Source organism: Gavialis gangeticus, unplaced genomic scaffold (assembly GCF_001723915.1).
Source record: "Gavialis gangeticus isolate Ggan-Ray unplaced genomic scaffold, GavGan_comp1, whole genome shotgun sequence".
In the NCBI taxonomy this organism is placed as follows: Eukaryota; Metazoa; Chordata; order Crocodylia; family Gavialidae; genus Gavialis; species Gavialis gangeticus.
Window position 1 is genome coordinate 35,421,040 of NW_017729000.1, and position 13,172 is coordinate 35,434,211.

The 13,172-nt window shown below is 41.8% G+C and overlaps 1 protein-coding gene across 2 annotated transcripts in view; it reads right to left on the reverse strand.

Moving 5' to 3' along the window:
- The window catches only part of LOC109290122 (rho GTPase-activating protein 7-like), a 153,588-nt gene that overhangs the window by 18,674 nt on the left and 121,742 nt on the right, over positions 1–13,172 (reverse strand). For both annotated transcript variants that reach the window (XM_019506512.1, XM_019506513.1), the window contains exons 2-8: positions 11,543–11,614; positions 10,366–10,447; positions 8,020–8,083; positions 5,178–6,535; positions 4,578–4,748; positions 3,450–3,609; positions 1,155–1,353 (exon numbers count right to left, since the gene is read on the reverse strand). In XM_019506512.1, the coding sequence (XP_019362057.1) occupies positions 1,155–1,353; positions 3,450–3,609; positions 4,578–4,748; positions 5,178–6,535; positions 8,020–8,083; positions 10,366–10,447; positions 11,543–11,614 (2,106 nt within the window). The remainder of the gene's footprint in view (positions 1–1,154; positions 1,354–3,449; positions 3,610–4,577; positions 4,749–5,177; positions 6,536–8,019; positions 8,084–10,365; positions 10,448–11,542; positions 11,615–13,172) is intronic.

Below are 13,172 nucleotides of genomic sequence, written 5' to 3' on the forward strand. Positions count from 1 at the left end.
TACCCCAAAACTGCAGAATATTATGCCCTGCAAAGGAAATAAAAAGTAACTAGAGATTCTGCTCTAGGTTTTGCCTCAAGGCAGCAAGACATACGTTCATGTCAAGACAAGTCATGAAATACAACTCAAAAATTAATGTTTTTTTGAAATCCTGTCCTTATTCAAATTTTAAGTGTCTTTTCCATGTTACAGAAAAAAGAGTTTGCAGTTAAGGAGGTACCAATCTCACATCATTCCTGTATTTTAAAAATATATTTTGTTGGGACAAACAATTGGCAACAGAATCAATTCAAAGCAATGTTAAAGGCTAGCATCGGCCTTCTAACTTATTTCTCTCTCAGACAGAACCTTGAGCTTACGCTGACAGAGCAAGTAGCAAACAGTTGGCATTTCCAGTGAAAACACGTTTCCCCTCCAGGTTGATTGTCAGGTTTCAGCCCCAGGAGCACGCCAGAGTCTCCAGCTGGCTCCAATGCAGTCCTGGGGCTGGGATCCCTAATCAGCCAATTGTCGGTTCCAGCCCCGTTCGGTTCACCAGGCATTTGGCATTCAACTTGCCAGGTCAGGAGAAGCCCAGAATCATGATTCTGGGTTCAACCTGCAGCAGCAAGTAGTAGTGGCACAACTGGAGTTTGATCCCCAATCCCAAAATTGTGCATCCTGCCAGGCATGTGTGGGAACAGATCCCATCACACCATTAAACAAATACATGCCAGGGGCCTTAATAAAATCAATCAGACTACTATTGAAGCAAGGCAGTCCTTAGAGTAAGGGGATCAGATTTCACCCTAAATTTGTGGCCTGAATTAACTATTTAAAAATAAGGTTAGATGATAAACCAAGGTTAAAGGCTGTTAAACGGTATCTATCTGTAAGTGCCCTCGCTCTCCTCCACCCTTCAGGAAAAAAGCATTGTATATATATTCCGAAAACACACATCATTCCAAAAGCAGCCTCTGATTGTAGGAGTCAGGCACATTTCAGACACAGAAATGCCAAGTACTAGTTTATAGCTGCTTGCAACTTTGGGCAGCAGGGGAGAGGGATATGGAAAGTAGGTTCCCACAGTTTAAGTTTCAATAGTCAAAATAAAAACAAACAAAAAACAACGACCTATATGTTCAAGAAACTCAGGCAATTAAAAAGGTACATACATTGGTAGATGTGGAGGAAGGATTCACAGAGCTTGCTAGTGAATATAGGTTCAGGAAGGTCTCGAAAATACTGCTTTACCATATCTGCCACATCGAATGCTGACTGGCCTTCGTAACATACATTGCTTGGGTCATTTTCATTCATCTCCCTTAAAGAAAGGATCCTAGATTTAACACCTGATTTCCTGAACAGACCAACCTATTTAACAAAGAAAGAAAGAAAGAAAGGACAGACAGATGTGAGAACTTAATGAATAATAATCAAGCCTTCTCCTTCCCTGTGGGTGTAAGTCAAAAGCCAATATATTTACCTCTAAATGTCCACCTCAATTTGTATACTGTCCCCTGCAAGCAGAGCTGCCTGGTCCCGCACCACTGGGGAGGTGGGAGACAGGCTCCAATGAAAGCAGGATTGGGCTCCTCACCACTTCTGTTTTTAGCAAACTCCTGTGGCTGGCAGGATGCCTGGAGCCGCCTGGAATTGACTGGCTTGCTCCATGGACAGCACCGGGTGTTGGACAGAGATGGGAGGAAGGGCTGGGGTGTTGGGCAGGGCTGGCCTTCCCCCCCCCTCCCCCCAACCCCTCCCAGGCACCCTGTGCTACCCATGGAGTGAGGCAGCCCCTTCTTAGGCAGTGCCAGACATCCTGCCAGCTGCAGGAGCCTGCTGAAGGCAGAAGCAGCAAGGGGCCTGATCCTGCTTTTGGTGGAGCCTGTCTGCCCCCAACCCTGCAGCTGGGGGGCAAGCTGCTGGGGAGCCAGATAACCCCTGAGCTGCAGGGGGGCCCGGTTCTTCCCTCTGTGGTGGCTGCCAGCTGGCCATGTGCTGCCTGAGCTACCAGGGGCCTGATCCAACTTCCCCAGAGCCTGCCAGCTCTCCCATGATCCTGCCCAGGCTTCCAGCTCCTTGCACATCATCCCCAGCACCTTCTTCCACCACCAGCACACCCAGTCACCCTACTGACGTCCCTCTGGTCAGGTGGGGTCAACTTATACATCAGATCTACAAAAATCCAACTTTTTTGTATGAAAATACGGGTTCGACCTATACAGTGTGTTGAATTATACACCGTGAAACATGTAAATTGATTATGCAGAGGATTAAGTACTGAACTGGCTATTTAGTAACTTATTTTTAGGGTCAGTCAGGAACTACATTTCCATCCAGCAAGCAATTCAGAAATCTAGATATTGTGGAAGACATTTAGTGCCACTTTTGTACAAAAATGTAATCAGAGTAATGTTAATACAGCTTAAAATTCATGCCCCCTGCCCCCACCCCCATGGCTGGATGGGGCCAGGCCACACTCCTTTCCCCCTGTGGGGGCAGGCTGCAGCTAGGTCATGCCTCCTTTCCCCGGTGAGGCCATGTCAAGCTCCCTTTCCCACACCTCTGCAGGCCAGGTTGAAGCTGGGCTATGCTCCTTTTCTCCCACAAGGCTGAGTCATGCCCACTTCCCCGCTCCCCCAACAGGGCTGAGTTGGGGCCAGGCCATGCCCAGGTTGGAGCTGGGTAACCCCCTGTTGTGATTGCCCCATGCTGGATCAGGACCACTAGCCAGATCTAGCCTGTGGATGGCCTTGGCACTGCCCATCTGGCCCACTGCCCTAAAAGGCTGAGCACCACTGGCATAGAGCATGCCCTTTATAATCACAGAATCATAGAAAATTAGGGTTGGAAGGGACCTTAGAAGATCATCCAGTCCAACCCACTGCTCAAAGCAGAACCATCCCCAACCATATCATCCCAGCCAAGAAATATAGAGCACCAATTCAGAAAGACATCAATCAGCTTATTAGTCAGTAACAGTGAATGGGGTACAGAAAAGGCTTTTAGTACCATAGCCTTAACAAGGGACAAAAAGAAAGATACAACCCAACTCTTAGAATCCCAGTCGAAATGAACATGTGGATGTTTCCAATATGTTGTGCTGCTTTCAGCCAGCAAAGTGACTGCAACATGTTAGATTTTGTATTTTACTATTAAAAATACTACCAAGGGAGGGCAGTTTCCTAAGTGAATGAACAACTGCAGGTATTATGAACAAAGGGCAGACAGGATTACATAGCAGCAAAAACAAGGCAGTCCTAAAATAGAATAATACTGGTATCCTGGTAGGACATCCATTCAGGCCTGTTCCCACTCAGTGTCAAGGGATATGGGAATAAAATAATATTCTTATTCTTTTGCCTTGTCAAAATAAAAATTGGTGGTTGGCTCTCTAGGGGCTCCTCATCCCTGAAATGTTGTATAGGGTCCCTCAAGTCCTGTTCAGGTTTGATTCATGTTTGTACCTGGTCAAGAAAGTGTCTTCTTAAGTACTCCATGGCCTGAAGTATGCCCCTAGGAAGTGGATGACTTGTTCTCTGAACATTTAGAAGTAACGGAACCCCAAATACATTTTTGTCCTTATAGTCAGGGGCTTTTATTTTTCTAATGAACTTTGGAACATTCCTGAAAAGAAACACAAGATACATTCAAACCATTAGGTGCCTTCTTTCTTTTCAGTGAAATACGGACCATTTCCCTTTCCCCTCAGCTTATCTCACATACACTTGAGAAAAAGTACACCCTCTCTCTTGCTTCCCAAAATACTGCTGTGCTATCAGGGCATCATATAGTGAAGAGAGCAACAGAACAGAGATACAGTAGCAGACTCATGTGTCTTAAGTCCCTTAAAGCACTAAGATACATATCCTAGAATGACATCAGCTTAGCATCCAACTTAAATTTTGTTCAGAGTATGTTTTTGCATGACATGCTACCACCTGTCTGTTAGGTCACTCTCAGTAGTTGGTGGCTTTTATCATCATTTTTAAGCTCCAGCCCAGATAGGAGGATGATGGGTTTGACCATCTCTCTCTGCCCTTGCTCATTCCCTCTGAACATATATATCTACACTGTTGAAGAACCATGCTAAGGAGAACTTTGGCTAAGCATGGCATCCTGAAATGGATGTGATGCAGAAGTCTTAATGAAGCTCTGAGCGTAATCTCTCCAACCCAGGCATACTCATTGGCAGGGTGCCCAGTGCTACAGTAAAGTCAGCTACATTATAGCTCTTTAAGGGGCTGTGCAGGTAGAAATTAATCCCTAGCACACTCGTTTGACAGTGCCCTTTGCCACAGCAGAGGTTCTGTAGTAAAATCCTACAGAGCAAGCAAATTTAGCGAGAAAGCTTAGACCAAAGCTTTGACCATTTAAAATGAACAACAAAGCTGACACCCAGAAGACAGAGTTAGGAACGTACAAACATAGGTTAAAACCTGACCTCACTGAAATCTAAAACAAAACTTCCATTAAGTCAGTGAGGACCAAACATCACCCTACATATGCATAGGCTGGATACTGTAGGAAGTCCACCTGCTTACACCAATCATCACTTTTCCCGAAGTGGCACATTTTAATATTTGTTAACTTACCAATTCCAGCCCTGTTTGCTGGATGGTGAATATTTATCCATTAAAGCAGTGAGTTTCAACAAAGCAAGTTTCTGAATTCGGTTTAAGTGGGCCGCTGACTGGTTATCAATTTGCACAGAAAGGCTTTCCAAGTTTCCACTCTCTTCTGTAGACCAGCGCTGTCTTGTGTGCCTAAGGAGTAAATATTGCTTGGATTAAAAATAAAGCTCTTATTGACATTATCAGCTTTTTGCCTAAAACAGCAGAACACCTATTAAAAACTCTTCTATTGACAATCAACTTAATAAACGTCTTGGTGTTTCCAAGCTGATTTATCTCATCTGAAAAGTGATGCAGCAATATAAAAGGCTTAAAAAAGAGATTTTTAAAAATCAGGATTTCTATCTAGGGCTTTAAGTGGCTTCTCAGCACCAGGAGACAGGAGCACTTAGATTTCAATGGTGCTTGGATCTGACTAATTTACAGGCTCACCCAACTTTAAATAGATTTACATTTCCCATAATTTCGGGGAAAAAATGGTGTTTTAAACTGAGAGGATGGCAGAAGGGAAGGCTTGGTTGGGGGTGGGGGCAAGGAGTTGCCAAGACAAATGAGGCTGACCTGCTAGAGTGGGATCCAGTCTCCGAGTCAGTTACATATGGGAGGTCACCGATGTTCCCGCAGTTTTGTTCTCCTTCAACTGTGGACAGATTTTCCACTTTCCCTTCTGAATGCTTTATTTCAAGGTGTATTTCTTTAGGGAAGGATGGGCAAGGAGATGTTGTATCATTAGCAAAGTCAGAGTCTCCATCATCTGAGAACTTTTCAGTCCACTGACTAACCAGCCTTCTGAGCCCATTAACATGTTCCATAACATTGTCGAGTTCTGAAAAAACATCGTCGTCACCAACTTCTGCCTCCACTTTATTTAGATGAAAAGGTATGCTGGGCACATTGTCATATATACTCAGCCTGTTATCCATGAATGAAAGAGGGCTTGCGGGGGTTTCAGAGTCCTTACGACTGGTTCTAATCCTATTTCTTCTGCATCCATGAAAGCTTCCAGTTCTCCAGTTCACAGAAGTATTGTCCATTGGTGAAAGGAAACTGTTTGTAAGTGCTTTAGGGAATGTCCCAGGCTTATGGCCTTGCGGTATTTGAAACATTTGGTTAGCCTGCAAGTTTATTTCGTTGTTTAAATTTTGCTCAGATATATCACTCCACAGCAAGAGCTTACTAGAATCAAAGTCCTCTGCATACATCCCTCCTCTTTTATTGTGGCTCCTGACTTTGATAACAGGACTCGGGGTGCTGACTGTGCTACTGTTTTCAGATGGGCTGCTGCTGCTACAAGTCTGGGGAGAATAGGAAGAATTCTTTTTCATTTGACTATCTGATAGGTCACAAATATTCACACAGTTAAAGTTTTTCAGCTTTTCTTCATCAAGTCCTTCCAGCAGAACAGGTTCACTTATTATGGGTTTAACCTTTGAGTGACCATCTCTCTTCAGACTGGTGTTCTTTATGGCCAACTTCTCCATTTTCTTTAGAAAGCTCTTTCCCTTTTTATGCAGTGGCTTGTCCAAAAACTTATCTTCACTGATGATGCTTAAGAATTCACTGGGTGAAGGAGACCCACTAAGGGTGGAATCCGGTGAGGCCACTTTACTCGAGGAACACCTTGAGGAACTTCTGCTGGTCTCAATATCTTCAAAAGTCTTTGGGAAGCCAATAATGTCACTGTCTCCACTGCTAGTACTGTGGATTGAGGATGCATCATGTTTCCCACCATGGTCTGAAAAGGATATATCCTCACTACCAGTGCTCTTAAGTCTTGGACTGTCTGGGACTGATGCACTAGAACCTTCTTCTCCAGGGGAACCGTCTAGGCTTTCCAGACGAGACCATCTCTGACTGCACCTCTCATAAGCCCATTTGTTACTTATTGCACAAGGTTCCTCATCTTCAGATTCATCACTCTTAAAATAAAGAAAGTACAGTTCAATGAGCAAAGTCCAGCAAATTTTAAAATATCTAAGACATAATAAAAAAAAAGGGAGATTTAATTTTTATATTTGCTTCTGAAACCCTGGGTACTTTTATACGTAGTTTTATCTACTGTAACAACATTCAGTTGAAAGCTCTTCATCATGAGCTATACTTTCCAATCAAGTGTTTTATGGGCAGAAAGAGATCTAAGCTTTCTGGATATTTTAGTCAACTTACTACCACCAGAGAGAAGAGTTGACATGAAGATGAAAATTCTGCTTGGAAGAAAATGTTGAGCTTTTGCAATGTGACTTTTTTTACCCATATGTGAACAAAACCAAGCCTTTTGAACATGTTTGTGAAAAAGTAATTTTGTCAAAACATCTGTCAGGGATCAAAATTTAAGATTTTTGGTTAGGGAAAGAGTTATCACTGGGCTAGGATTTGGAAGACTCGGGTTCAAATCCCTGTTGCGCCTAATTTGGAGCAGAAACTTTAACTTATCTTTCCACATCCTGAATAGAAGCTCTAACCATTAGGGAACTAGGACATCTGGAGCAGGGGAGAGCTGGTCTCCTCCTCTTCCTCCCAATATGGAAGGCAAAACATTTCAAAATCTCAACATATTTTTTTAAATAAAAAGAAGCTGCTTTTTCCTGGCCTATAGCTAATTTGAAACTAGGTTTCAAATCCTAAAGGTAGGCAAGGCAAGTTACAGCTTTAATTCAGGTTCGTTAAAGTGAATCCTCTGCTTCTCCCATTTTCTTCTGAGAGAGAGAAACTGGAAGTGTCAAAGAATGGATGGACATGAAAACTAAATGAGTATGCCTACATCATGGTAACAGTGCGTTTAGATGTAGACACTCCTGAGCATGTCCCGCCTACCCACACTCCTAACCTGGAAATATGACCATAGAAGAAAGGCCTGATTGTCGGTCTCAAGACCTTAATCTGTAGTAGGCCAGACAGCAGCCGTAGAAGGGAACCCCAAGCCCTGAAGTAAGTGCACTTGTGTGTTCAGACTGCCTGGGAGCACGGGTAGCTGGGACATGCTTAGGAAAAGCTTTGCTGTTCTTGCTGCTGGGCAGACCTGCCTCTAGTAACCTCACATACATTCAAAGCCCCAGATTGGTTGAATTTTCATTTAACAAGGCAATGATGGACACAAACTTGTACTTTTTTTTTTACATAAATATCCTTTTTTAAAATTAAAAAGTGCACTAGCTGACTAATCTATGAAATGAAAATTGCATAGAATTTTCTGTGGATTATGCCCATACAGTACCTTTAAATTCCTCAGGCACAAATGTATGCATTTCCTATGACAGGTTAGCTCCCTGACCACACAAATAAAGTCAATGGAAAAGGTTAATCCTTAACAGATCATCTTTATGTGGACCTGCAATTTACAGAGTATTTTAAATACCAGTTAGTCATGTTTTAGAGAAAACAAACACACAATTTAGAGGCATACCCTCTTCCTCTGTCGACTTATTTCCACTTTCATTGCTGCGCATTTGTTTAGTGTGTTTAACCGTCTAGAGAAAAGGAAAAAAAAAGGACTTAAAGTTTTAACTCAAATGATGTTAACTAAAAGCAGACATTGTCCGAGCTGGTCCTGAAACCTTCAAAGAAATCTGAAGATCTGTCAGCAATAACTGACATTCTGCTCCGGGCTCCTTAAATGCCCCAAGACCAAACAAGGTCAGTGGTTGTGTGATGCTCATAGCTACAATTGCGTTCTTGCAACATTTGGGGGGAAAAAAAACAAATCACAATAATGAATACACTGTAATGTGATTTCAGTACAACTTTAGAAAGAGCTTTGTCAATTATATAGAAGATGCTAAAACCTTTTGAGATTTTGGTAAAAAAGAAATTGAGAGTCAAATTATTTTTAAAAAAGATTACTGGCAGTTTTTGACATTAGCTTTGGCAATTAAGATAATCTTATTTTTTGTTGTAATCACTTTAACTGAAAACTGCAAGTTCAAAAAAGACCTAAACTAGCCCAAATATTTAAAAACATGAGCAATCCCTTCAACATCAGTGGGATTACTCACGGGTGGAAGGTAAAGAATGATCTGGATTAAACAATCCAATTTAAAGAAAAGCAACAGTATGAATGAATACCAGACAATTTCATAATTTTTAGTATCTGTCCTGAGAACACACACACACACAATATCCTTTCCCTTCCAAGACAAGGGCAACAGCAGGATATGAATTCAGGCACTTTAACACGAAGTGCATGTTGACACTGCAAATGCACTGTGCCAGGCAACAGCACCCCTGAATATACCATGCTGCTTCATAGGGGTACCTCCTGCAGCAACATTTTAATGCAACAATGCTGCTTCCTGTCCAGGTAATAACCTGCATAGCATGTCAGAGGGCACCACTGGCTCACATAGCAAATTTGCAGTGTAAAAGTACATTAAAGTTATGGGCTGCTAGCACTTTGGTTAGAGGAGTAACTCTTAGGCCCTCACTTGATGCAAATATTTATCCTCTCATTTGTATTAGCTACTAGATGTGGGCAAAGCCCATACCATGCCACGCATGGGCTACAGGTCACAAGTGACCACACATGAATAAAAAAAGCTTTTAAAAAAAAGATATGAGGAAAAAATGCACCATGAGTAATTACACTAGCACTCCCATGTGGGGGAAGCCCATAAAACAGATGAGAGTTACTGTGTGCCAACAAACCAAGTTCACCTGTGTACTACACAAGTTCTGGCAAAATGTCAGCATTTGAACAGTGGTTTAATCTCTTACTCAAGAACCTCTTGACAACAATGAGAGCAAACATGTGGTGTTTAATTACTGCAATTTGTTTTTGCTAGTCATTTACAGTATCATTTCTCTGGAAGTGCAAAAAAAGCCCATCCAAACAACAAACCTGTAAGATCTGTATGTGGAAGAAAGCTTTAATTCCAGCAAAAAAAACCTAAAAAGCCCCACCAACTAATAATTCTAACATATGGTTCTGATGGTTACTAAACAAAGTGATAGAAGTATTCTCACTCCCTGTAGACAACACTTTAAATAGATAAAATAGGGTTGACGCCTTATGCTACAAAAGGCACAGACAGAAGTGCAGCTCCGCAATCTAGCCCATGGAGCTTCACAGAAAGTGTTGAGTTAGATCAACCCTCCCAACCCAACAGATGGTAGCTGTCTCCGGGTGAGACGGGGAGAAGGAAAAGGAGCGAGGCGCATTCTGGGGTCTGCCCAACCATGCTGGAGTGGGGAGGGGGGGCCCTTCACCTCAAGGGAGCTCCAAGCCACTCCCCCCTTCTCTCTAGTGTAGGCTGGGCAAACCCCAGAACAGATCTCCCTCCCCTGCCTTCTCCCCCTCCCATCCTAAGAGAGCACCAGGGGTGGAGCTGAGCTACTTCAGCCAACAGAGCAGACAGAAGTTAACGAAGGCACTCTGCTTTGGAGTGCCTTCATTTGAACCCTCATATAATGACAGTTAATTTGCTGCAATTGGAGTGCTCTGCAGCTGTGCTCTTTTGTTTGGCCATGGCAGTAGAGTGCTTTCAAGGGGCCAATTGTGCAACAAATATAATGTCTCTCTGAGCCTACAGATATGCATTCAGGCCTTAAGTCAGGAAAGTACTTACGTACATAAAAGGTTAATACGGTCTTAAGTTTTTTTTAAATCATGAAGTGTGCTTAAGCGTGTGCTTAAGAGATTTTATGAGGTATATGCTTCCATGAGCAACCTGTTAAACTAGAAAAAGACACACCCACAAAAATATAGGAGCTGTTTTCTTTTGTGTAGAGGCTGAAGCAAAATTATTATATTTACCTGAATAGAGATTCAATAGCATCAATATCTAAAAATTCATGATCTTTCCTCACAGTTTTGATGTCAATAGGAAACTGCATGTCTGTGAATACAAAATATTTATTTATAATAATTTTTGAAGGATCATAGTATTTTCCAAAAAACTAAGACTATGCTTGACATTTCAGTTCAATCTAGATAAAACTACAGTATTTTTTTATAGAACTGTTCCTGCACAAGTCATACATATAACTAAGGTCCCAATCCTCCATAGACCAACACTTGAGTAATTTTACCTACTTGCCACCAATGGGATTATTTGCATACACATGAGTAATTGTTGGATGGAAGCTAAATGTTTGAAGAGTCTGCCATTGAATTGCATTGAAGTCAACAAATTAAGCTTATAAACTAAAACATATAAAGTTGAGAATAAAATCTCTACTTTCTGTCCGTCTGTCTCATGTGCACCTGCCTTTAAAAACAGTGTTTTAATATTAACCTGTAAGTAGGCTGAAACATGTTTTTATTACCTTGAATATGAAAAGGTATAGACCACTACTCACTGCCACTCAAGCTTTAATGGGATCTACAAAACATACCCGCCATCCCAGATTTTGATATCTGCCCTCCCAGACTGAGAAACCTCCAAAATCTATTGACAATACTTTCTAGGCTTCTTTTATAGATCTTAATGAGACTTAAGCATCTCACCAAGCTTGAGCACTGCATTTTTGTTAACAGAGAGTGTTTATTATACAGTATAATATATTGGACATGTATAAAACATAAAGTTGCCTACAAAATGACATCTTACATCCACAATCATCTAACAGTAAGAACTCTCTTGAGACCCTGCAGCTGGGATGAGGGGGTGCTTGCAAGGTGCTGGAATGAAACAGCAAACAGAAAGGCAGAGTTCACTCTTCAGGGTAAAAGCTAGAGTGTTACACTTTCACAGCTGCTGTTCAACTGGTAGTCATTTTTGGCTGAACAGCAGCAGCTGTCAAAGGGTTAACACTCTAGCTTCTGCTGATGTTGCAGTGTGCACTCTACCTCTGTAGTCAGAATTTAGCCACGACTGGAAAAATCTTTTTTGAATTCATTTTGCCTTCCCAAAACAAGGTACTGAATGCCTTATCTGAGGGAGGGGGTATACAAGAAATGCAACACATGGAATTTTTTTATCATACTGTACCTTCAAATAACTGAGCATATTGAGGAAAGCCAGCAGCCCTCAGCCAGTCGCAGGCTTCTTTGGCTTCAATTTCTGTAATAAAATATAAAAACACAAAGGTCAGTTTTCAGAGGTTAACAGGAGGTTGACAGATCCATAAGACTAGCGACTTTTACAAAACCGGAGTTACTTATTTCATATCACTCCAAGGAAATGGATTTAATGAGGAATCTTGTGTATGTGGTTTCTATTAGCATACTTTTGAAAAATGATATTTAAAAAAACAAACAAATACACACACGGCTAGCATTCATTCCACTATGGAGAAGATGCACCAAACAAACCACTGCATATTGATCACTGCATATGATGTCATCCATCTGTGAAGGTCTTGTGTTATAAAGTATCACTAATATGTCTTGAATGAGTAATCAAAAATGGCATGTGATACATATATCCAGTCACTAAGATATCAATGCCCAACCAAGCATTCTGATCCTTAGACACAATGGTAGGACTAGGACAAATATATCAAATAATACCATAATTAGACTGAAAGAGCTACTACAACACTAACAGAACTCTACTTACGCATTCTTGGTAATGAGAGCTGTCTACAGTACCTGTTGCTAGGGTCTTTCAATATTTATTTCCTTGCCAACTACCAATTCCACTTGGCAGTTACTTCAGTACAACAGATGTCAGGAATTAACTGCTCATTTTGTGGCAATTAATAAAGCTCTATGACCAATACGACAACATTCCCACAGGAGCAGAAGCAAAACATAACCTTACACAATTACAGAACACTCACCAGATGCCTTAAAAATGTAAACATGTTTAGTATGCTTCTGGAAGAGCACATACCAGCAGCCTCTAAACTGCACAAATATTGGAAATTACTGTTTACTGTGAAGGAGAAGAAATGCAGACTACACTCTTCTGTCTGGGGACTCTGCTAGTTCCTGAGTTACAGCTCTGATATCAACCAAGTTGCCAAGGCTTGCCTCACGCACAGCTTTAATGAGAGTTTCAAAATCTAGTTTCCTAAAATGTGTTTTCTGTCCAAAAATGGAACTCTAAAGACATTCTGTATGTTGATTTGTTAAAATGCATTGCCCAACTTTGCTTGTAATATTCAGTAGACAATATCAGTTTAACGAGGTGAAACAATTCGCCTAAGTATCTTTAGCATATCTACCAATTGTTGGCATGCATCTGGTATGCATTTACCAAGGCATCTTGAGCAAGGCTAAGGATGTCATCCTCCCGCTCTACTCAGCCTTGGTGAGACCGCAGCTGAAGTACTGGGCCCATTTCTGGGCACCACACTTCAGGAAGGATGTGGAGAAGTGCAAGAGAGTCCAAAGGAGGGCCATGTGCATGATTAGGGACCTACAGACTAGGTCATATGAGGAGAGGCTGAAAGACTTGGGACTTTTCAGCCTAGAGAAGAAGACTCAGAGGGGACTTGGTGGCAGCCTACAAGTATATCAGGGGCGTACATCAGAGCTTGGGGGAGCGTCTATTCACCAATGCCCCCCCGGGGGAGGACAAGAAATAATGGGCACAAACTAATTGAAGATCACTTCAGACTAGACACAAGGAAAAACTTCTTTACAAGTTGACTGTAAAGAATGCTCCCCACAGA